Here is a 25361-nt window from a genome sequence, read left to right on the forward strand (position 1 = left end):
CCTGAATTTTATTACGAATTTCATTAATCCTATAAACCAATTTGGGAAAGATTGACATCTTTATTCTGTTGAGCCTTCCAATCCATGAACATGGTGTGTGTCTCCATTTACTTCGAACTTCGATTTCTTTCATCAGCATCTTGTAGTTTTCAACATATAAATTCTGGAATGTCTTGTTAGATTTACACTTAAGTATTTCATTTTATTTTTGAATGATTGCAAATGGTACTGTATTTCTTATTCCAATGTGTTCATATGTTCATTGCTAGTATATAAAAATACAATTGATTTTTATGTGTTGTGTCCTGTGACTTGGTTGAATTTACTTGTTACTTCTATGACTTTTTGGTGTAGATTCCTTGGGATTTTCTGTGTAAACAGTCAGGTCATCTGCAAATGGGGAGTGTTTTCTTTCTTCCTTTCTGATCAGTAAGATGTTGATTTCCTTTCTTGCCTTATTTCACTGGCTAGAATTTACAGCATTATGTTAAATAAGAGTAGTAAGAGTAGACATCCTTGCATTGGTCCCAATTTTAAGGAGAAGGCATGCAGTCTTTCACCCTTAACTATGTTAGCTATGAGCGGGGTTTTTTTGTTGATAATTATCAAGTTGAGGAAGTTCCCCTGTATGCCTCTGTTTCTAAGAGTTTTGATCAAGAGTTGGTATTGGATTTTGTTCATATGCTTTTTCTGCATTCATTGATATGATCACATGATTTTTGTCATTTAGCCTCTTAACATGAATTACATTGACTGTTTTCTAAATATTGAACCAGGCTTGAATGCATGAAATAAACCATACTTGGTCATGATATATAATTCTTCTTGTAATATTGCTAAAATTTACTTGCTAATATTTTGCTAAGAGATTTTGTGTCTATATTCATAAGGAATATTGGTCTGTAGTCTTTTGTTTTATACTGTGTCTGGTTTTGATATCAAGGTAATACTAGCTTTGTAAAATAAACTGGGATATGTATCCTCCTCTTCTGTCTTCTGGAAGAGATTGCATGGAATTGGTGTTAATTCTTATTTAAATATGGTAGATTTGGGTAGAAGTCTCCAGGGATACCACCTGGACTTGGAGATTCCTTTTACAGCTTTAAATTAAGAATTTAATTTTCTCAGTAGTTAAACTTATCATTTTGTATTTGGTGAGTTGGGGTAGTTTTTTTTTTAAAGAAATTAATCCATTTCCTTTAGGTTATCAAATTTATTCTTGTAGAGGTAATCATGGTATTCCTTTATTATATTTTTGATGTATCTATCACGATGTTCCCTGTTTCACATTCTTGATAATGGTAATTTGTGTCTGCTCTATTTTTACTTTTGTCTGTCTTGCTAGAGGTTTGTCAATTGTATTGATCTTTCCAAATAACCAGTTCTTTCTTTCATCGATTCTCCTTGATTTTTGTTTTGTTTTGTTTTCAATTTCCTTGATTTCTGCTTTTACCTTTATTACTTGCCCCCTTTTTCTTGATTTGGGTTTATCTCATTTAAAAAATTTTTAGTTTCTTGAGATTGGAGCTTAGATGATTGATTTAAAACTATTTTGTAGTGTATGCATTTAGTGTTTTACAGTTCTCTCTTAGCAATGCTTTTGATATACCCCACAAATTTTGATATGATACATTTTCATTTTTATTGAGTTCAATATTATCATTTGGTTTCCCTTGAGACTTCCTCTTTGACCCATGGAATATTTAGAAGAGTGTTGTTTAGTGCCCAAGCATTTGGAGATTTTCCCATTATCTTTCTGCTGTTGATATCTACTTTGATTCCATTGTAGTTATAGAGCACACTCTGTACGGTTTCAAATTTTTTTTTAATCTGTTGAGGTTTTCTTTTTATGGCCCAGGATGTGGTTTATTTGGGTATATGTTTTGTGGGCACTTGAAAAGAATGTGTATTCTGCTTTGGTTGAATGGATTTTTTTATAAATGTCAATTGGTTCCTGTTGGTTGATGTTATATTTGAGTTTTTCTGTATTCTTGTGGATTTTTGTCTAGCTGCTCTATCACTTACTGAGAGAGGGTTTTGAAATTACCAAATATACCTATGAACTTGTCAATTTCTCCTTTCAGTTCTATCGGTTTTTGCTTCACATAGTTTGTAACTGTTGTTAGGTGTATACACATTTAGAATTGATGTGTCTTTTTGGTAGATAAACTCTTTTATCATTATATATTGTCCCTTGCATAATTTTCTCTGTTCTAAAGTTTACTTTATCTGGTCTTAAGAGCCACTCCTGATTTCCTTTCATTAATGTTTGCATGACATATATGTTTTTCACCCTTTTACTTTCAACATGTCAATACTGTGAATTTCTTATATACAGCATATAATTTACATATATATATATATATATATATATATATATATATAGACAGATATAGATATATCGGTCTGTCAATCTATATTTTAATTGGTATATTTACACTATTTATATTTATTGTAATTATTTATTTTTTAGGGATAAGTGTGCCATTTTATTTTATTTTTCTATTTGTATTATCTATTTTCTTTTTCCTATCTTCTTGTTGGCTACTTGAACACTCTTAAGTATTCTGGTTTGATTTATCTCTAGTGTTTTGAGCTTATCTCTTTGTATAGCTTTTTAATGGCTGCTCTAGGTGTTACATTACACATACATCACTTACCACAGTCTATTGGCATCATCATGTTACCAACTCAAGTGAAGTGTGGAAATCTTACCTCCTTTGTATCATTTTACCTTTCCCCATTTATAATATAGTTATAATTATCTTTAAAAATTCCCCTACATTAAAGCTCATCACACCAGACAATGTTTCAATCATCAAACATAACTTAGAATCAAAAAAGAGAAGAAAATCCTATTGTACTTACCCATATTTTTGCTTATCATGTTCTTACTTTCTGATGTTCCTAGGTTCCTTCTTTTACTGATTCCTTTATGATATGAGAACTTCTTTTAGTCATTCTTTTAGGGTAGGTCTGCTGCCAACAAATTCTCTTAGTTTTCCATCATTTGAGAATGCCTTGACTTCTCCTTTATATTTGAAGGATATTTTTGCTGGCTATAGAACTCTGAATTGTAGACTTTTCTTCCTCAACATATTGGCCAACCAGATCCAATAATACATTAAAAAAATTATTCACCATGACCAAGTGGGATTTATACCTGGGATGCAGGGCTGGTTCAGTATCCACAAAACAATCAATGTGATTCATCACATCAATAAAAGAAAGGACAAGAACCACATGATCCTCTCAATAGATGCAAAGAAAGCATTTGACAAAATACAGCATCCTTTCTCAATAAAAACCCTTAAGAAAGTGGGGATAGAAGGATCATACCTCGAGATCATAAAAGCCATATATGAAAGGCCCCATGCCAATATCATCAATAGGGAAAAACTGAGAGCCTTCCCCCTAAAGTCAGGAACAAGATAAGGATGTCCACTCTTGCCACTGTTATTCAACATAGTAGAATGTTGGTAGACTTCTCTTTCAGCACTTGAAAATGTTGTGCCACTTCCTTTTGTCTTCCATACATTTTGTTGTAACATCTGCTGTCTGGTAGATTTGGACTGCAGTATGAACATAAGCACTGGACCAGAGGTCTCCCAAGTTTGAGGCTTCTGTTTCAACAAAGTAAATGAATGTTTATTTTGTATTCTAGAAATGTATCATGAAATATAATGGAGCATATGGTAAAAACTTTGCTGATATTTTTGACTCAAGTTTCAAAGAAAAGCTAGTATTTCTCCCTGTTTCATTAAAACCTGGAAAGATGTAAGTAGTGAGCAGGAAGTAACTTTTTGTGTCTGTTTTTTTTTTTTTTTTAATCCAGCGTGGAGAGAAAACTTATGCCCTTGCCTCTATACATCTCCACATCATAAATGGAACCCAATGGCATCTTCAGCAGTAATGACAACAACACGGACTGTTCAATCGAAAACTTCAAAAGGGGATTTTACCCCATCGTGTACCTGATAATATTTGTCTGGGGAACCTTGGGAAATGGATTTTCCATATATGTTTTCCTGCAGCCTTATAAGAAGTCCACGTCTGTGAATGTTTTCATGCTAAACCTGGCCATTTCAGATTTTTTGTTCACAAGTACACTGCCCTTCAGAGTTGACTATTACATCAGAGGCTCCAATTGGATATTTGGGGACCTGAGCTGCAGGATTATGTCTTATTCTATGTATGTCAACATGTACAGCAGCATTTATTTCCTGACTGTGCTGAGCATTGTGCGTTTTCTGGCAACTGTTCATCCCTTCCGGCTCCTCCATGTGGCTAGTATCAGGAGTGCCTGGATTCTGTGTGTGGTCATATGGGTCCTTATCATGGCTTCCTCAGTAGTGCTTCTGAACAATGGCTCTGAGCAGAATGGCAATACCACATTATGCTTAGAGTTGAATATGAATAAAATTGTTAAACTGAAGACGATGAACTACATTGCCTTGGTGATAGGCTTCATGCTACCATTCTGCTTGCTCAGCATCTGTTATCTGCTAATCATTCGAGTCCTGTTAAAGGTAAAGGTCCCAGAATCTGGGCTGCGGGTTTCTCACAAGAAAGCACTTATCACCATCATCATTGCCTTGATCATCTTCCTTCTGTGTTTCCTGCCTTATCACATACTGAGAACCCTCCACCTGGTCGTGTGGAAAGTGGATACATGCGAAGACAATCTTCATAAAGCTGTGGTCATCACACTGACCTTGGCAGCAACCAATAGCTGCCTCAATCCTTTGCTCTATTATTTTGCTGGGGAAAATTTTAAGGACAGACTAAGGTCTGCACTCAGAAAAGATCAACCCTGGAAGACAAAGTACAGCATTCCTGTCTGCATGTGGTTGAAAGAGGAAACACAAGTTTAAGGGGTTATTAAATGAGGCCTGTTCTTGTATACTTGTGTCCACCTTCATTCACACATAGTCCCAGTCACATGACCATGTATTTACATTATTTCCAACAAAGATCAATTCCTAACATTTAAATTGACCATGACTTCTGTTAATAAGTCCTACTTCAAACATTTTATTAGGTGTGTTTTCAGTGGTTGAGTCTAAATGAGAATGTAGCAGGCAAAATCTCTACTAGTCTTGCAACCTAAAATGTTAGACTGGGAAAAAATGCTGAGCACACTGGGTGCTTATTTTCTTCAGATTCTGTACCAGATCTCTGTTCTACCAGCCAATCTAAATTAACTTTAAGACAACTTCAACTTCCCCAGCTTCTCCAGCTCCTCTTCCATCTTCAGTCCCCTAAGATATAGCCAGGTTCCAGAGCTAAAGGAGATTCCAGAGCAGATAAGAAAAGTATCCTAAGGAATCAGTGAAAAGACTTTGTGAAGAAGGCTGCCCTTTAACAAGGCAGTCAGGGTCCCAAAAAAGAACGGTGAGAGAAAAAGGGAGAGAAGGACTAGGGCAAGAAAGAGCTGGTTAGAAGTAGGGAGAAAGACAAATTTTATTTTGCACTGGGAGAGAGGCTCTAGCACACTGAAGGCAAGAAGGTTCTCTTTGTCTCTCTCGCCAGGGGGCTAGAAAGGATAAGAAGACTAGGAGGAGGAACTGGGGCATTACCCTAGGGGGTGGAGGGATTATGTGTGAAATAGCAGAATAGAGGGGATCAATATTACTCTTAGGATTTGGGTTTGGACTGCACTGCAGTTCTCAGTCCTGCTCATTAATCCATTTGGATGGGAGCCAGAATGGAGGAGGTTGCTTTAAGGGTTTGGTTGGGCACTGAAAGAGAGAGTGGGGTAGAGGGTAAGTTGTAAAGGTGGCTGTACCCCTGAAATTCTATTAATATCTTGGCAGAACATGCGTAGGGTGGCTTTCCTTTTGAGGGAGTATAGAAAAGAACTGGATAGTGGGAAGGGATCCTTTCTGTCCACTGAAAAAAGCTAGGGAGACTACCAACTACTACCTCCCTGAACATTGTACCACCAACAATTGAATGCCCTCTCCACGCTGGGCAGACTTGTGCCAGGCACTTGACATTCAGGAACCCCGTTTAACCCTCACACTAAAGCCATTCACTCTATGAATGAAGAAATGGAAGCTCAGAGAAATTAAGAAACTTGTTCAAGTTCACACAGTAAGAGTTTAAAAAATCTCCATGCAGAAGGGTTGGCCAGGTGCTTACTTTACCGCTCTTCCTACAAATCTTCAGGCAAATTGGTTGAAAATCTGAATAAGAGTTCCCTCCCCCCACCAGGCACCTACCCCTCCTCACTGTCATGAGATTTCCTCTTTAGAGTTGTTGATCCCAGGCAGAGTAGAGTGTGGGAGAGAGGTAGTGCTCTAAAGTCAGGGAAGAAGTGAATGTTTTCATTGTAAACAAGAGTCCCAGAACCCTTCCCTTACTCCTCTGTCTGGATGCTGACAGAATATCCTGTCAAAACAATAGACGAGAATTCACCTATGGGGAAATGCAAGAAAAAGACTAACAGATAGAGACTGTTGAGAATTCCCCAACATAAAAGCCAGCATCTGCCTTATTACCTACTGACAGGGAGGCCCACACTGCAACTAATCTATTTAGAGAGCATCTAGTCAACCTGTTAGAGCCTCATTATTAATTATGAATAGTCAATGACCACTACACATGGGCAGGGGGGAAAGGTCCAAACATAAAAAATACCAACAAACAAATCAGGATAGAGACAATTTTCAATATGAAAGGTCTCAACACTTTTATTACCCATGTACTTTTTATCAGAAACCTACTGTGAGGATGTGCTCCTCCAAAATAAGTGATTAAGCCAAGATAGAGGAAAACATGACATCTAGGACACAAGGAATCCAGTACAGGGGAAAGGTGAACAACACAGGATGTTGGTGGTAGCAGAAAAACAAGAAACTAACTGATTTGAACAATCAATTTGGAGAGATTTATATTTTTCTTGAAGAAGTTGGGATGAACTAGTGAAAGTACATAGAAAAGTAAGCAAGGGAAAAGACACTGTGATCATTGAATGCTAGCAAAAAGAAACTGTTGTTTAAGAAAGGAAATATAATCATAGTACACTACATGGCTCAGCTGTGACTAAAGTTTACACAATATAATGTAAATAACAAAATGCTGTGATATAACTTTTTTTGGGAAATGAGAGGAGAGGATATGTATGTGGGGGAGGGGTATAAGAAATCTAGGTCCCCATCTTCAATCACAGAAAATGCACAATAACTAAAGCTAAAGAATGATAAAAGCTGTATAAAAATGTTATTTAGCAATAGGGGCTACAGCCCAGAAGAAACAATGAAAAGAACGGACAAGGTTGGCCTCTGGGGAGTTTGGAGTGGGAAAAAGGGTGGCGATTTCTCTTTCCCTTTTAAGAACTAATCATCTAACTTGTAAATATGTATTGCTGAAATAAAAATTAAGTTAAAATTAAATTTAAAAACTTAAATTAATTCTTCGGGTTTTGTTGGTTTGTTGGTTTGTTTGTTTAAAAAAAAAAAAAAGACAGGGGCACCTGGGTAATTCAGTCAGTTGAGCGATGACTTTGGCTCAGGTCATGATCTCAAGATTCATGGGTTCGAGCCCCACATCTGGCTCTGTGCTGACAGCATGGAGCCTCCTTGGAATTCTCTCTCTCCCCCTCTGTCTTTGCCCCTTCCCTGCTTGAGCTCTCTCTCTCTCTCAAAAATAAACATTAAAAAAATTGAAAAATATATATTAAAAAAGAAACAAGACAGAAAAGAAAGGCCACCAGAAATGGGCACTAAATGAACACTGACAGATGAAAGGAAAGCAGGCGGGGTGCCTGGATGGTTCAGTTGGTTAAGTGTCCATCTCTTGATCTTGGCTCAGGTCATGATCTCACATTTGGTGAGTTTGAGTCCCATGTCTGGCTCTGCACTGTCAGCAAGGAGTCTGCTTGGGATTCTGTCTGTCTGTCTCTCTCTGCCCCTACCCCACTTGCACTCTCTCTTTCTCTCTCTAAATAAATGCATAAATAAACTTTATTTAAAAAAGAAGGAAAGAAAGGAAAGCAGGAAATGGTTAGACTTGGATTTGGGCCCCTGAGGGAGGCCTGCCCAGCCCTGCCACGGGAGGGGAGACCCCTCTTGGGATGAATGGAGTCACTTCCTGGGGTCAGAGGTACATCAGGATATTTTTTAGTCACATGTAACAGAAAACCCAACTCCAAGTGAGTTAAACAGTCACTGTCTCATATAACTGTAATATCCAAAGAAAAGTTAAACTTCAGACCTATTCACCTGGGGCTTCTGTGAGCCTTATTCTCCAGTTATCGGCTTGGTCCCATGGCTGAATCCCCTCATGGGAATAAGCTGATTGCAAACAGCCTGAGGCTACGTTTCCTTACTTATTATTTCCAGGAGAAGAAACAGAGTATCTCCTGCTCAAAGCATTTAATAAAGTTATAGGGCTTCCCTTTGATCAGACCTACTCAGATTACACACTAGCTCTAGTTTACTAGACCAAAGAAGGGATTGCTCTGATGGAAAGAGGATGATCAGAGTCTACACCTGCAGTAGGGTTAAACCCACTGAAACCTCAGCTGGGAGAAAACTGAAATGGAATTTGCAGAGGCCACATATTCTGCATTGCAAGTGAAGTGGAAAAGAACTGCCAGCCAGACAGCCAACCAAGCTCAGCGTGGCCAGCACCTAGGCAGCAGCCCCAGCAGCTGAGGAGGGTGAGGGAATGATGTGCTGGTGGAAGAAGGATCAAAGCTAAAATAGGAGTTTATGTTGTAAAGTCACAGGGATTTTTGAAGGGTGATTAGAAATCTCAACAACTCTCCAAGGTTAAGCTAGCCCAGATAAAGCTGTGATAACTGAGAGCACCCAAGGTCCTTGGGATGAACGGTCATGGAGGGTTGTGAGTTCTTTGTGTCTTTAAATCTCTGGTGGGTGTACATGTGTGTGCATGAGAGGAGAGAGAGAGAGAGACAGAGACAGAGACAGAGACAGGGAGCATGCTTAATGACTTTTTCTTTTTCCAAGACTTTTCCTTTCTCTAGTCAGGATGAAACATCTCATCTGGTAAAGAATGTTGTCCTCCAGGAAGAAAACAAAATGGAAGTCTTTATTTACCAAAGCTAAAGCCAAGAAGGTCCTGAGGTTTTAGATATAGTTCTTTTTTTGTTTGAGAGATTAGATATCCCCTCAAGCAAGTGCATAAATTGTTCAACTGGGAGAAAGGATTTTTGTTGTGTCAACTTTAGTGGACACCATGCTATTTCAGTAAAGACCTAAGAACAAATGCCATTATATTTCATAACTATTTTAAATGACCAATTCTATGTTTTAAATTTAATTAGGATGACTTACAATTTATTCTGAAGCAGAGATTATGTCAAACTGGCCAAAAACAGGTGGGGGGGGAGCTTTCTATAGAGAATTCATTTTTATTCCTGGAAAAGAGCTTGAAAATAGAGGCCCTGTCCAGGGAGAATGGGGGTGAGGTGGGGAGGGGGTAATTCAGGGAATATGGTGATACAGATCCTTCCTCTGAAACATTTTGTCTCCAAGTACATAGAGGCAGCTATTTAGTGCTAATAAAAGCCACAAGGAGAATTATAATGAAATAGAACTTGTTCTAAAAAAATTAGTGTGTATTTTAAAGCTCTAGTAAATAAAGAGTATGGCACTGACATAAGAATCCAGAGTTCAAAGATACACAGCTTAGAATGGAGACTAGTTTACATGGAAGTTGGAAATGTCTTAGCAGGGTTAGCTGTATGATGTTCTGAGGAAGCTATTTTTTTAAGGTTATTTAATTTTGAAAGAGAGTGAGAGCATGAGTGGAGAAGGGGAGGGGCAGAGAGAGAGAGAGAGAGAGAGAGAGAGAGAGAGAGAGATTGAGGATCCCAAGCAGATAGTGCAGAATCTGACATGGGGCTTGAACCCACAAATGATGAGATCATGACCTGAGCAAAAATCAAGAGTTGGATGCATAACCAATTGAGTCACCCAGGCACCCCCTGAGGAGGCTAAATTATAAGCCCAGGGATCCCTGGCCCCTCCCTGCTCCCCTGCTCTTGTCCCCAAAGATTCCTGCATTCCAAGTGCAGAGTGGACATAGCAGGGCCCGTGTGACATAAATGGAAGCTACAGCCTGGGTCAGTGGACCAGAAGGGCCTCCCTGATGTGTTGGCTCATGTAGAACATCAGGACCTTTGCATAACCCTCAAGTTAGGGAAAAACAAACTCTTGTATAACTCTCAAAATGGATAACCCTTATAATGGCCAAGACTGAATTTCCTATTAGCCTTGTGCGATGGATGCTTAGAGTCTGATGTAAATTAATTTTCTTAAAACTAAGCATGACACTTTCTTTATTCACAAGACTTTCATACAAATAAAAATGTCTGAATTAAAGAGTAAAACTGTTGCCTCTGTTCTTACTCCCTAATCAGCCTAAGAAATAGAATCTTATTAGTACCACCACACATATTTATGTACCCCTGATGTTGAAGGTAACCATTATTCTGAATTTTGTGTTAGTAACTCTTTTTACCATATAAATATATCTCCAAGCAAAATATTATAGTCGACTCTTGAACAACACAGGTTTGAATCCCGTGGGTCCACTTATATGCAGATTTTTTTTCTATCTACAGTATAGTACCGTAAATGTATTTTCTCTTCCTTACAATTTTCTTAATAAGATTTTCTTTTTTCTGCCTTACTTTATTGTGAGAATATAGTATGTAATACATGTAACATACAAAATATGTATTAATCAACTGTTTAATTTTATCAGTAAGACTTCTGGTCAACAGTAGGCTATTAGTAAAGTTCTGAGGGAGTCAAAAATTATACATAGATTTTCAGCAGTGTAAGAGGTTAGCACCCCCAATACTCAACACTGTTTAAGGGTCAACTGTATTTAGTTTTGCATGTTTTTGTACTTTTTATAAATGGAATAATCTAGTAACTATTTTTTTTCCATTTAGCTTTATCTTTTTGAACTTCAGTCATGATACTGCTGCTCATATGAATGTAACATTTAATTATCCATACTTCTGTTAATGAAGAGTTAGATTAATGTCAGATTTTGGCTATTTGGAACAACGCTTCTACAGATATTCTCATAATGTGCCTTTCAGTTACACACATGTCAAAGCTTGTCTGATAATATACTTAGGAATGTGTTCATGATCAACCATTCTACGTAATACCCAACTCTCTTCCAAATTGGCTTTACTAGTTCAACCTCCTGACAGCAGTGTATGAGAACCTCCATACATCTACCTCCTTGGAAGCATTTGAGATAGTGAGACTTTTAACCTGTTGAAACCTGGTGAGTTTCAAGTGACTTCCACTGTGGTGTTCATATTTCACTGTGGTTTTCATATATTATTTACCCTTAAGGAGTTAACAAGCAATAAGCCCTCACAAAAGGAAACTTAAAGATTTTACTTTTGGCAAAAGAAAAATGATAACAGATGGACACTCTGAAATGCAAGAAGGAATAGTAAAGATGTAGATAAATATATGGGTAAATCAGGAGTTCTTGGCTGATAGCTAGGTTGACTATCCTCTGCTTTTTGTTGTTTCTAATGAGAAGTCAGCTGTCCAATTCCTTTAATAACAGTTAGCAGGGGCACCAGGGTGGCTCAGTCATTTAAGTGTCTGACTCTTGGTTTTGGCTCAGGTCATGATCTCACAGTTCATGAGTTTGAGCCCCGAATCAGGCTCTGCACTAATAGGACAGAGCCTGCTTGAGATTCTCTCTCTCCCTCTCTCTCTCTCTGCCCCTCTCCCACTTGTACTATCAAAATAAATAAACTTAAAAAAAATTTATTAATGCTAGATACTCTTCTAGGAAATATGTGTGCATTTTTTCATGAAATACAAGAAACTGAAAATGTTATTAATCATATTTTACAGATGAAAAAGTTAAGTCACAGAGAGGTAAAGTCACTTGCCAAAATGTACTTACAAATGATAGAACCACCAGTCAATGTGTTTTCAGAGCTCATGCTCTTAGCTACTACACTTGCCACTTATACCTTATTTTCTTGTGTACTATACACTAAACTGGAGTGTGATACTGCTTCATAAGTGAGTTGACTTTTTCCTGGTTGGTCTTGAGATCTCCTATCTTTTGTATTCTGAAATATTACTATGATTTATATCATCTTTGCTGCCTCTCATCCATGGTGATTTGGTATGTTTTGTGATTTTTGACTCCGGGCCCCTGTTCTTTGGAACTTTATCAGTGGGAATATTTTGAAGCTTATGTTGGCTCTCCTCCAGAGAGGTTTTATGTTTATTTCTGCCAGGTTCTTGGATGAATTCCAACCCTGGGACTACATTAAATTAAATTTACTACTTGATTTTTTTTTTATGCCACATAACACGAAGACATAAGTCAGAAACTGATGGATGTTACAAACAAGGAACAGACAGATGAACCACCAACAGAACACAGAGTATAAAGAATTCTAGTTCAAATGACGGTTTTATGGAAAATGGTCCAGAGCTTAAGAAAGAGCAGAGTTTAGCAGACAGACAATGAGGAAGGAAGAAGGGAAGGGTATTGCAGTTGAGGGACTTAAAGACCCAAACAAATCTAGTGCTTTTTGAAAATTGTGACACTCTGATGTGGACTGGTAGGCAATGGTAGTGCATAAAGGCTGGGGAAGCAGGTTGGGTGGGATCATGGAGGATTGTGAACATGATTCAAGAGGCACTGGGAAGTCATGGGAGACTTCTGAGGAAGACTACATAATGACTGGAGTCATTCGTATCTGAGGAACATTACTCTAGAAGGAACATGAAGAGTAGATCTTCAGTATAAATATAGAACAATGTCCTGCAGCCAAACGGAATTTACTCTTGATTATCTTCAACTGTACTTGATTCATTCTATATTCTTCTCTGCTTGAGGAGATAAGTACAAATTAATTTTATTAGGTTTGCCTGCAAGGAAATGGCGTAAGTCTTTGAGCACAGGAGCCATTCACTTTGAAAATTGATGACCCTTTTCACCAGTCCTCAGATTGCCTCGTGTGGGCCACATTTGAGTTTGTGCTTTTTAATTAGGGCTGAATCAACTCTTTAGCTTTTAAAACAAACAAGCAAACAAACAAACAAACCCAGGCCTGGAAATTTTTATTGAATATATTTGTAGTCAGACCTGATTATCTGTGTTTTTTAAAAGATTTGCTAGTGCTTCTTGATGGTATATATCTTCAGAGACTCTTTTCAGAATATTTCAGACCTCCCACTACCCTCTTTGGAAAAAGTCAGGTCATTTTTTACAAACTGTTCTCCATTTCAAATTTGAATACATGTCAAAATAGCTCTGAGTATCTGAGTTCTATTGCAAGGGAAAATATAAATCTGAAAAAGCACGCTTATAAAGGAAAGAGTGTTTTAACACTGAGTCAAATGAGCTGAGACCTAGCCTCAGCTCTTAACACTTTCCAGCTATGTGACCTTGGGCAAAGGACTTGGCTGTCTTTGCCCTGGTTTTTCTTCTCGGTAACATGAGAATTGACATACTTGCCCCATCTTGCAAAGTAGTCATGAGGACAAAAAAAAATATGAAAACATATGCCAATCCTTTTGGAACCTATAAAACTCTACAGAAATGCAAACTATCATGTGCTACTAGATATTTTGTCTCAATTGAGTTTTTATTAATTATTTAGTTTTAATTAATTATGAGTTGGTCCCTAATTTGTTCTTCACGTTTGGATTTTGTTATTTTGAGTGTTCTGAAAATGGTATACTCCTATTCCTACTTATAAGAATGCAGTGGGGCACCTGGGTGGCTCAGTAGGTTGAGGGCCCCACTTCAGCTCAGGTCATGATCTCGTTGTCCATGGGTTCAAGCCCACGATGGGCTCTGTGCTGCCAGCTCAGAGCCTGGAGTCTGCTTCAGATTCTGTGTCTCCCTCTCTCCATGCCCCTCCCCAACTCGCTCGCGCGCAAGCACTCTCTCTCTTTTTCTCTCTCCCTTTCAAAAATAAATAAACATTTAAAAAATTAAAAGATTGCAGTGATTATGCTGAGCATAACGTAGCACTTCTGCCAGAAGTCAGAATTCACCCTTGAGATGAGGGAGAAGCAAGCATCTGGGAACTGCTCCAAGGTGACCCCCCCAGGGGCTGTTGGAACAAAGGACTTTAATCCTCTGCTTAAGACACTAGTGATGTCATGGAAGGCAAATTCATCATGACTCAAAGCAACTCTGGGTCTCCTTAACCTCTCAAATGCAGACATCTATAAAAAGCTTTTTACATAAATAAATTTCGTTATATCCAGAAATATGGGAACAAAGCCATAATCTCAAAAGTTAAATGTTAGACCATCAAAAATGTGTACTAGAAATCAAGAATATCCCAAATCTGGTTGAGCTCAGTCCTGACCACCTGTTTTTTAGGGATGGTTGAAATTCACAAGCTTAAACTAAAAGTTAGGGGTTTTATTTTGTGTTGGTTTGTTTTCATTTTGCCGCAAGGCTACAAGAAAGAGAAAATCACAGATCGGTGAGGACTGGACTATGGGTAACATACAAGACTCAAGACTAAGGTCCTGGGAAGAAGTTCAGTGCAACAGGGAGGCTGTGGGTTCACAGTCTGGGAGTCCTGTGTGAACTCTGGCTCTGGAGTTCCCAGGCAAGGGAAGCAATCTCTCAAAATTTCAATTTTCTAATCAGTAAACCTGAAACTATTAAGATCTATCTCATAGTGTTGTGAAAATTACATAAGACAACATATGTAAAAGCAACTAGCAAAGTACTGGGTACAGAGTAGACCTCTCCAAGATGCTTTCACCGAAAACACACCATCCTTCATCTGTAAGCCAACTTGGACAAGTCACTTTGCAGAAAGTTTAAGCATAGGCTGTTTGGACTTCCCAGGAGGGAAGGCTTTGGCTCTATTTGAATGATACTGCAGAGAAAACTGCTTCGTTTTAATAATTCTGTGCATTTACCTTGCACGTTTGCTCCTGTAACCTGTGTGAAGTCAGGTAGTTGTGTGGTCCAGTTATAGCATGGAGGTACATTCAAAGAAACACAGCCTGGCAACTAAGGAGTAATTAAGCAATTAGAATCTTTAATACATCCCTTCAAGAAAATGCCCAAGAGGATTTGTTTTCTTAGCATACAGAAACCCATCCCACCCCATCCCCACCTTCAATCTTTCTCCTCTTTGTATCTCTCAAACATCTGGCAGCAGCTCCCGAGTCTTTCTACATCACCCTGCTCTGCATTCTTAACAGCCCCTACTTCCCTCCATTTTTTTGTTACCTTGGAGGGGTGCATAATGCTGTAATCTTATGTATACATTTATTAAATAATTAGCAATTCTTTGAACATTAAATAGTCAATGACCCTCCAAATATTCTTAGACTAGGTATATAATAAATCAAAATATATACATTTAATAAAGTAATTTTTTTCTAAATATTTAAATATTGCAAACCTAATCCACTACTTCTAAATGTTTAATTAAATTCACAAATACATTAATCTTATAAATATTTTAATACCTTAAGAGATAATACTTAGAAGATTATAATGATTACAAAAATCAGTGCACTTACATTAAACAAGTAACAAGATTATCAACATGATAAGAAAAAACCCCTCCTTACGTAAAAATGTGACACTGGGTGGCTCAGTTGGTTTAAACCTTCGATTTCAGCTCAGGTGATGATGTCACGTGGGTTCGAGCCCCACATTGGGCTCTGTGCTGATGGCTCAGTGCCTGGAGCCTGCTTTGGATTCTGTGTCTCCCTTTCTCTCTGCCCCTCCCCTGCTCATGCTCTGTCTTTCTCTCTCTCTCTCTCTCTCAAAAATAAATAAGCATTAAATTAAAAAAAAATAATAAAAATGTGACACTCCCAAAATGCTTTCACAACTGATTTATACATGTACATTATTATGAAGAAAAATTTCCCATAAGGGTCATACACATGTGCCCTTATATCCTTGCCAGTACAACAGCCCTTATATCCTTGCCAGTACAACACCTTATGCATAACGAATGTCAGCAACTATTTATTACATTGAACTTTATACCTAAGACTTCCCCCAGAGCAATGATATGATGATCTCCATTTTACAGATGAAGAAATAGAGTCATAAACAAGTTAAGACATCTTGGATTCTGAATTATCCCTTCCTGGCCCTTCTGTAAGCAAAACTGTGCTTCCCAGAAGTCAGAGGCAATGCTCCTCTCCAATTTGATGGTGACATAGGCCCTGGTCAGGACTGCTAGAGGCCCAGTGATGCAATAAAGAACAGAAAACAGAAGGAACTCATTAGAGTGTATATTAGTCTGCTCAGACTGCCATAACACAATACCACAGACTGTGCGGCTTAAAACAAAGATATTTATTTTCTTACAGTTTTGGAGGCTACAAGTCCAAGATCAAGGTGCCATCAGGGTTGGTTACTAATGAGGTCCCTTCCAGACTTGTAGAGAGAGCTACCATCTCACTGTGCCCTCACATGGCCTTTTCTCTGTGTGCACAAAGAGAGAGACAAAGAGACAGAAACAGAGACAGAGAACTCTCTTTGGTGCCTCTTCTTATAAGGCACCAGTCCTATCATATTAGGACCCTACCCTTATCACCTTAATTACCTTCCTAAAGGCCCCATCTCCAAATATTGTCACATTGGGCGTTAGGGCCTCAACATAAATTTTGGGGGTGACACAGTTGGGTTCATAGAAGAATACAATGCACCTGAGACAACATGACCCTCCTCGGCCCAATGCTTCTGGCCTCCTCCTCATGGCAGATTCTTCTCTCCTCACAGGCTATATGAACTCAGAACTTAGGGTACACCTCTGGGGAAAATAAGAGAGGTGTTAGGAAGATTTGACCTTTGTATTCTTGATCTTGTACATGACCTTGCCTCTGATTGTTAGCTGGCTTGTGAGTAAACCGAAGGAAAGTAAATGGCAACAGAGTCCAAACCATCACTTTTGCTGACCTTTAAAACTAGACTATCTCTTAGGAAAACCCTTCAAGAGGCAGTGTGGTACAACATAAAGGCGCTATAGCTGGAATCAGAAGTCCTGGGTTCAAATCCCAACAGCTTATCATGGCCTATAAGCTCCCTCATGACTGAAGCTCTGGCTCTCCCCATTCACCCCTTATCCCCTTCTCTCTTACTCCCTCCAGCAATGCTGGCTTCCTGCTTCTGCTCAAAACCAACAAGCATGCTTCCTACCTCAGGGCCTTTGCAACAGCCGTTTCCTCAGCCTGGAAATGTCTCCCTCAGGTATTCACTTGGCCCATTCTCTTACTTCATTTATTACTTTACTTAAATGCTGCCCCTCCCAGAAAGTTCTTCTCTGATCATACTATCTGAAACGGCCCCCACTCCTCTCTTCCATCAGGTCTATCCCTAGATCCTACTTTATTCCTCTTTGTAATATTTATTACCGTCTGACATTATTGTATATATTTATCTGTTTGTGGCTTGTCTTTCCCGGTGTATTGCAAACTCCACTGGGGTAGGTTCATTAGTTTCATTCATTGCTACAGCTCATGCCAAGATCAGTCCCTGAAACAAAGAAGTGACTCAATACAGATTTTGAATGAATGACTTGAATGAGCACTGCTTCCCAACTTGGCTCTTCCTTTCTCAGGCCCGGCCCTCAGGGGTCTTTGTCCTGCCCTTGACCTCATGGGTACTGGTGTCTCAGTGGACCCCAAGGTGCCATCAACCCTGCAGCTTCTATAGCCATGCCAGCTTTCAGCAGACAGTGGTGGGGCGGGGGGGGGGGGGGGGGGGGGTAGGCTGCCATGAGTACATGAGAGGTTCCAGAAAAGACATCTACCCTGAAATGGTATGGAGGGCATGGGTGAGGAAGAGAAGAGTGGCTCAGGGCCAGCTAACATCTTCAAGGCTGGAAACAAAACGGGAAATTGCATGACAGTGACCTTGCAAGAAGAAAAGTTGGGAGGGGTTTGCCAAAGACAAAGCACAAAGCAAAATTTTGTGCCCAATATAAAAGTGTTTCTGGGCTAAAGACAGAAGAAGCAAAAAAAACCTCAACAGGCCCAACTGTCGGTGCAGAAAGGAAGAGAGTGAAAGTGCCTGAGATAAGGCCCGCTCACTGCCCTCTCCCTGCAGACTAGAGCAGCTCCCGGTACATCACAGGTACCCGGTGAATTTGTAGTTTATTTGAAGACGCATCCAGAGGGCACATTGTAGGGGTGTGTGTGGTGAGATGTAGCAAAAGTGGCACGTGAGAAAGACAGCCAACACAGACAGCTTCAAATGAAGAAGCTACTTTAAAAATTCATCAATGATGAGATGGAAAGCCAGGCAGCCACAGGGTAGCTCTCTGATTTGAGCAGTAACTAGCTATGGGAACCTGGGTAAGCCACTTAATTCTTTTGTATCTTATTATTTCTCATCTGGGAAAGTGAGTACAAATGCTATTTACTTTGTAGATTGGATCTGAATTACATGCAAGAGAGCCCAGCATGGCCCCAGCACATGAAGGTGTTCTATTGCAATGCATGGAGAAGAGGGGAGGGAAGAGGAAGGGGCTAAATGCAGAGGTGGCACTGGACAGGGAGAGAGCAGTGGGTCAGGAGGGAGGACTCGGGCAGGGCGGACAGAGGAAACTTCCACCTCAATGCTGAAGCGTTGACCCCTCTGGCTGGCGTGACCCCCACCCCCACCCCTGCAGAAGGCGCCTGGGGAAGCCCCGTGCCCACCTGGGCAGAGGCAGGGCAATTAAGGCCCATGGAAGTCTCACAGGTCTCTGCAGGAAGCAGAAGTTCGTTAACAAGGATTCATCAGACTTGGATGCCTGCTGGGGAGGAGATGGAAACACAGTAAATGCATCTCATCATCAAAAGCAGGAAGGAAACGAAACATTTTGGAAGTCACTGAAAGGCAGATTTTATGTAAGTTTGAAGTAAAGCGTCTAGTTAACCAGTTGCTTTCCGAGTGACTTCTCGATTTTGTATATTCAGTATAGACTTCACCTTGGCATACACTGGAAGGTTTGTGAGCTCAGTCAGGAGTTGCTACATAGAAATTTGTAATGAACTCACTCAGCAAACAATGTAATCACCATCCCTTATTGATTGCCTGGATCAAAACTATTTTCGTAGAACACTAAGATGTTATTTGCATTTTTCACTCTCTTCAATGACAGTATAGAACAGTTTTCTAGATGGGCACCTCAGTGGCTCAGTTGGTTAAGTGTCTGACTTTGGCTCAGGTCATGATCTCATGGTTCATGGGTTCGAGCCCTGCACCAGGCTCTGTTTTGACAGCTCAGAGCCTGAAGCCTGCGTCGAATTCTGTCTCTCTCTCTCTCTCTCTGTCTCCCACTTGTGCTCTGTCTTTCAAAAATAAATAAATATTTTAAAAATTAAAAAAAAGAAGAGTTTTCTAGAGACTACATAATGTGTGATATCATAATCTGAGAACATATATGCAAATGACAGGTCTTAAAGAGATTTACAAAAATGGAGAACACTGTCACTCTTCCAGTTTTTTTTTTATCTTGAAAATATAGTTATTTCTCATAAAAACTTTAAAAGAAAGTGAGCATGTGATGGGTTCACTATTATTATTTTTTCTACTGAAATAAATATTTTAATAAGAAATTTAATTGAAAAGTAAATTTCAGTTTTTAATGTGGAAAATACTGATTGGTAGAATGTGCATAAACAAAAGCTTTTTGAGTCTTCAATAACTTGCAAGAACGTAAAGGGATTGTAAGACCGAAATGATTGCAAAGTGCATAAGATCATGTACTTATCTTTTCTGTACATTATCTTCAGCCTACAGAACAGACCCCCCAGATAAAGCCTTTGATTTCCAGCATACAGAGAACAAAATGGAGGGGGAGCCTGGGTGGCTCAGTCAGTTAAGCATCCGACTCTTGGTTTCATTTTGGCTCAGGTCATGATCTCACAGTTCATGGGTTCAAGCCCCGCGTCCAGCTTTGTGCTGACAGCACCCAGCTTGTTTGAGATTCTCTCTCCCTCTCTCTGCCCCCCTTCTGCTCATTCACACACAGAAACACATACACACACACACACACACACACTCTCTCTCTCTCTCTCTCTCAAAATAAACATTTCTATTTTTTTTATTTAAAAAAAAATTTTTATAATGTTTATTTATTTTGAGGGAGAGACAGACAGAGTGTGAGCAGAGGAGGGGCAGAGAGAGAAGGAAACACAGAATCCAAAGAAGGCTCCAGGCTCTGAGCTCTCAGCAAAGAGCCCCACACGGAACTCAAACTCACAAACTGTGATATCATGACCTAAGCCGAAGTCAGATGCTTAACCAACTGAGCCACCCAGGCGCCCTAATAAACATTTTTAAAGAAGAAAACAAAAAGGAGCCTCAGAGAAAACAAAACCCACACCTCTAATAAGAGACAGATCTAGGTTTGCACATGCTCACTCTCTGCTATACTCACTTTTCTGCACTGCCTCCTGACATCTACTGTAGCAAAAGGACATTTTATGTCAGAGAAAGAAAACCACAATTGCTATCTGCAAGAGGCAAACTTCACTCTCCAATGCTTTCTGAAAAATATTCTCTGCATGACTTTGTCTCAAGGGAAGGAAACCGACTTAGTTTTAAAAGACATTTCTCTACCCCTGGCTTAGCTCTGGGGACGTGCTCCAGGCCAGGCCTTGGAAAGACCTGCGCCACCACATATGCACAGCGCCCTCTGCTGGCCCCTCTCTGCTCCAGCACTGCTTGCTCTGGTCTGGAGGCCTTAGCCTGGTTCCTGCTGACGGGGAGGGCCCACAGGCACTGCCGGCATCTTAAAAGTGTTGGGAATTACTCCAGTGGCAACTAGTCTTTTACGTGACTGCATGAAGCTGACTTCAACAGTGAATCCTCCCTGGGAACCTCTCCTGGTTTCAAGTCCATTTTGCTGCATCATTCCCCTGCATCCGAGCTCAAAACACTCAAACTGCTCTTCTCTACACTTGTCTCTTGAGGAGGAAGCCTGGCATGAGCTTTGGACCCACACAAACCTAGATTTTAATCCAAGCCCTTCAACCTGTAGCTCAGCAAGTTACTTAACCTGTATGAGCCCCACTCTTTTAATTTCAAAAGTAGAAACATTAATATTTAGCTTGTAGGTTTATTTTGAGCCTGAGGTGGGACAATCAGAAGTACTTGGCCCAGGGCTGAATGATCAGTGCTGGTTTCTGGTTTCCCACTTCCACTCTGGGCTGCAGGAAGAGCCCTCACAATGCAAAATGAGTCGCTGTCACTGAGGGTGGCCGTGGGCTGCATGCAACTTCACCACACCCTGGTCACCCTCTGGTCTTCTCTCATGGATTTAGCTGCCACCATGGGCAGGCATTCATGCAGCTCTCAGGATATAAAGTTGAAATTTTCGGTCTCCTGTCTCAAGGAGCTTACATTCTAGTGCCTTAAACCCTTACAAGAACATTGTTCACATCATTCTTTCCTTAAAAGACTTAATTTTTTTTAAAGTATCTTTAGGTTCACAACAAAATTGAGCAGAAAGTACAGGGATTTCCCATGCATTCCCTTCCCTCAGATTCGTGTGGCTTCCCCCACTATCAACATCCTGCACCAGAGTGGCACAATTGTTATCACTGACGAGCCTACATGGGCACATCATAACCACCCGAAGTCCACAGTTCACCTTAAGACTCACTTTTACTGTTGTACTTTCTATAGGTTTTGACAAATGTGTGCACGCTAGATGCATGTATACTAAACTGGAAGAGGGGTCAGAGTGAGATAGAAATTTGAAGCTATTATATTGCTGGCTTTGAGGAAGGAGGAGGATGCCATGAGCCAGAAATATAGATGGCTTCTAAAGCCTGGAAAAGGCAAAGAAATGATTCCCCCCCTAGTGTCTCCAAAAGGAACACGACTTTGCCTTCATTTTAGCCCAGTGAGACCCACATCAGGACTTCTGATCTATAGAACCAAAAGAGAGCAAAAATCTGTATTTGTTCAAACCACTAGGTTTATGGTAATTTTTTACAGCAGCAACAGGAATTGAATACTCAGAGGAGTATTTACCTCTGGGGATCGAAACACCCCAGCTGGCCGGAATGTGAGAACAAACCGAGTATCGAGAAGCAGAAATCTCACTGGTGGGGCCTACAGGGCAGCATTTTACTATAATAAGTACCATTTACATCATAAGCTCATATTTTTTTGCATTTCAGCCATCCTCGAAACAAGGCATCTGTAGCACTAAAATGATTCCTTTCTGTATGGAAGGGGTTATTTATCACATTATCCTATTTGAAGCGATTATTGTCATTCATCAAATTGAATTTAATTAATTTTCATATTTCAAGGGCCTGATAGCTGCTAACTATATCACTCGGCCAATAGCTCCATAAAACAATCTGTGTTTTTCCCTCTTGCGTTTATTTGCATCCTTAAAAGGCTATATTTACTTCTCTGGAGCAAAACTGCTCTGGTGTGCCAGGCCGTATTGGCAAATTGTCCGGTGGGAAGAGAATCCTCTGGTAAAACACAGATCTAGAACCAGTGGCAAGCAGATGAACAGTAAGAACACTGTTTCAGCTGATGGAAAAGGGTGGAGGAGTGAAGGAATTCTGGGGCGGCGGGGGGGGGGGGGGGGGGGCGGGGGAACAGGGTCTTCCCCTTTAGACTCTGCGAGCTTCCTGCAGATGAGCTGGGCTGCCCGATGGCAGAGCAGAAACAGTTCCAAGGTGCTTTCCACTCTGCAGGGGAGCTTATTCCTGACCTCATTTGTCTGGGAAAGTTGCAAATGGCTTTTTCATATTTGTTTTCCAGTTACCTCGGAGGAAGCTCATGTCTGTGCATGCTTTCATACCAATCCTGGCCATTTTAGATCTCCTGTTCAGGGGCACACTGCCTTTGAGGCTAGCTCTGACCTCGGAGCTCCACCTGGGTGTCTGGTCACCCCGCCTGCAGTATCATGCTTTATTTTTGTGAATCAGCATAGACAGCAGGACTTATTCCCAGATTGGCCTGAGGGTAGCGCTAGAAAGTGCTTCAAAACAAAAGGACAAGGCTATCGCTGGATTTATGTGATGTATAATTAGGCTGATATCATCATATAGCATATTATTACACTTATCTATAAAATATATGTCTCTTTACATATATACTAAGAGATATACAGAGAATTTAAGGCGAAATTTCTTTACAGCTCCAGCAAGGTTCTGCCACCTACATTGTATAACCTGTGATTACTACTCTGACCAATAGTGTTCTAACTGTAAACTGATGTGACCTCTGGACTCACCCTGCACTTTCAAATATCCTCCACAGCTGCATATTGACGCAGGCTTTCCCACATTACAAGGCATTTTCACATGCATTATTTCATTTAATCCTCACAACAGTCTGGTTTTAAAGTGAGGAACCTAAGGGTAAGAGGGTAAGTAATGTGCCCGAGATTATAGACCTACCAGCCGGTGGAGGTGAGGTCGGCAAATAACATTTGCTATTTCTTCTGTTTGGTTACACCTTTTGGAAACTTAAAACTATCAAGAAGTTATGATGGTCATGAAAAGAATGATTATCACTGACTTAGCACATACTGTCCACCAGGTTCTGCACTGGGTGCTTCTGTGCACTTCGCAAATGATCTTTATGGATGCTCACTTTATGGATGAGGCATCTCAGGCTCAGAGAGGTGAACCAACAAGCCTGAGGCCACACAGCTCATATCTGGTAGAGCCAAGTTTGAATTCTGTTCTGACTCCAAAGCTCATGCTCTTCCCTTTTGACTATGTAAACTATCTGCATGTCAGTGCAAATTTAAATCAGTGTTGCTACCTTTTGTGCCAGTATTTGCATTTTGCAGCATGTCTAGTTATGGAATGAAAGGACATGTTCCTTATTAAAACAAACAAAAGAAGAGAAAACAAAACAAAACAAAAAACACCCAAAACTCCAAGCCTCAGGAAATAGGTAGGATGGAGAATCTAGGGGTCAGTGGACAGTTACGTTAGTGCCTCTGAATCACACCAGATTGCCGGCCAGCCTGAGGCTGCTGGGGGCACAATTTCAGCTCTGGGAGGAGGAAGAGGCTCTTCTGGAAAGTGTTACATCTTCCCTGTAGCGGGGGAAGCCATGAGTTCTAGAAGCAGAACACCGGAGGCTGGGCGGCCCTGCTCATTAGGAGCTGTGTGGCCTTGACACCTCCTTACCCTCTTGGGGACTCTGCTTCCTTCCTTGGAAAGCAGGGATTAAATTAGATAATGCTGGGGGTGGGGGGTAGTTGCAAGGGAAACTATTCTTATGACTCCCTTCAGTGAGTCAAGTCTCCCTTTGCCGGCTCTGAGTGAGCACTCTGGGGGACACAGTGGTGACAGCCTGGCAGCCACACAAGGAGCAGCTTTCTCATGCTGCCTTCTGGATGGCTTTGTGCGGTGAAGATACATGCATCATTTCCTGCCCGAGGTTCCAAAGCTCTTCACCAAGAGGCCACCTTACATGAAATAACTGTTGTTTGTGTTAAGAAATGACTTTGCTAGTTTCAAGGACAGTTCTGGTTCTACAGGCCCCAATGACAGGGAGAACGAAGGCTGCCTGCAGATTTTCAGGACCCCGGGGACAGGCAGCCACACAGTGTGAGCTTCAGAGGTGGGTGGAGTTTCCCAGCTGGAATATCAGCCCTGTTGGCCTCACCTCTGGAAGCCTCAGTGTCCTTCTTTACATAATGAAGTTAACAGTTGCCACCTTTCAGGACCCCCGTAGGAACTGCAGGTAATGTGAATGAACTGCCTAACAAAAAGCCCGGTATATAGTAGGTATTCAGTAAACGTTGTCTAATTTCCCTTTCCACCCTTTCTTCCTAATACCCACGTTTACAGGTGGGCGTCTATAACAGACTCAAGGGCAAAAGTGCAGCGGATGAAGAAAGGCTGTGGGAGAGGCTCCTTACTGGGCTCTGTCCACTCTGGAAGAGTCACTTGAGCCCACCACGTTCAGATATTTCACCCAGACTGGACAATTTATGAAGATGACAAAGGGATTTGCCAAAGATGGCCGAATCTCTCTGTACTAATTAGAACAATATTCAGACACTGTTGTGTGGCGACCCCTACTGGGTTCTGGCATCTAACTCCTGTTTATCCTTAGGACTGGGGGACTTCCCTGGTGTGTCAGAGGCCATATAGAGGCCCCCACTGTAGTGTGTGAAATGTCTACTTCCCCCTCCAGCGCTGGTAATATCGACTTTGTTTACACAATTGCTGAAAGTATAGTTTTTAAGTCCTACATGTTCATCGAACGGATTTCTGTAAAAGGCTTTGCTTCCCCTTGCCAGTGCTGTGTGAATGCTGGCTGCCATTTCTCAGGCTGGATGGACATAGACCCCATTTGGCAGAATCATGGCACTTTTTGAGAAACAGTGTTTAAATCATTTCTGG

The 25361-nt window shown here is 40.6% G+C and overlaps 1 protein-coding gene across 2 annotated transcripts in view; it reads left to right on the top strand.

Moving 5' to 3' along the window:
- CYSLTR2 (cysteinyl leukotriene receptor 2) overlaps window positions 1-7415 on the top strand; it is a 31453-nt gene extending 24038 nt beyond the window's left edge. For both annotated transcript variants that reach the window (XM_019447593.2, XM_019447594.2), the window contains exon 2: window positions 3836-7415. In XM_019447593.2, the coding sequence (XP_019303138.1) occupies window positions 3885-4874 (990 nt within the window). In that variant the 5' untranslated portion in view covers window positions 3836-3884 and the 3' untranslated portion in view covers window positions 4875-7415. The remainder of the gene's footprint in view (window positions 1-3835) is intronic.
- Window positions 7416-25361: the final 17946 nt, after the last annotated feature.

The sequence above is a fragment of the Panthera pardus genome, unplaced genomic scaffold (genome assembly GCF_024362965.1).
Source record: "Panthera pardus isolate Hobbes unplaced genomic scaffold, ASM2436296v1 HiC_scaffold_1, whole genome shotgun sequence".
Lineage (NCBI taxonomy): Eukaryota > Metazoa > Chordata > Mammalia > Carnivora > Felidae > Panthera > Panthera pardus.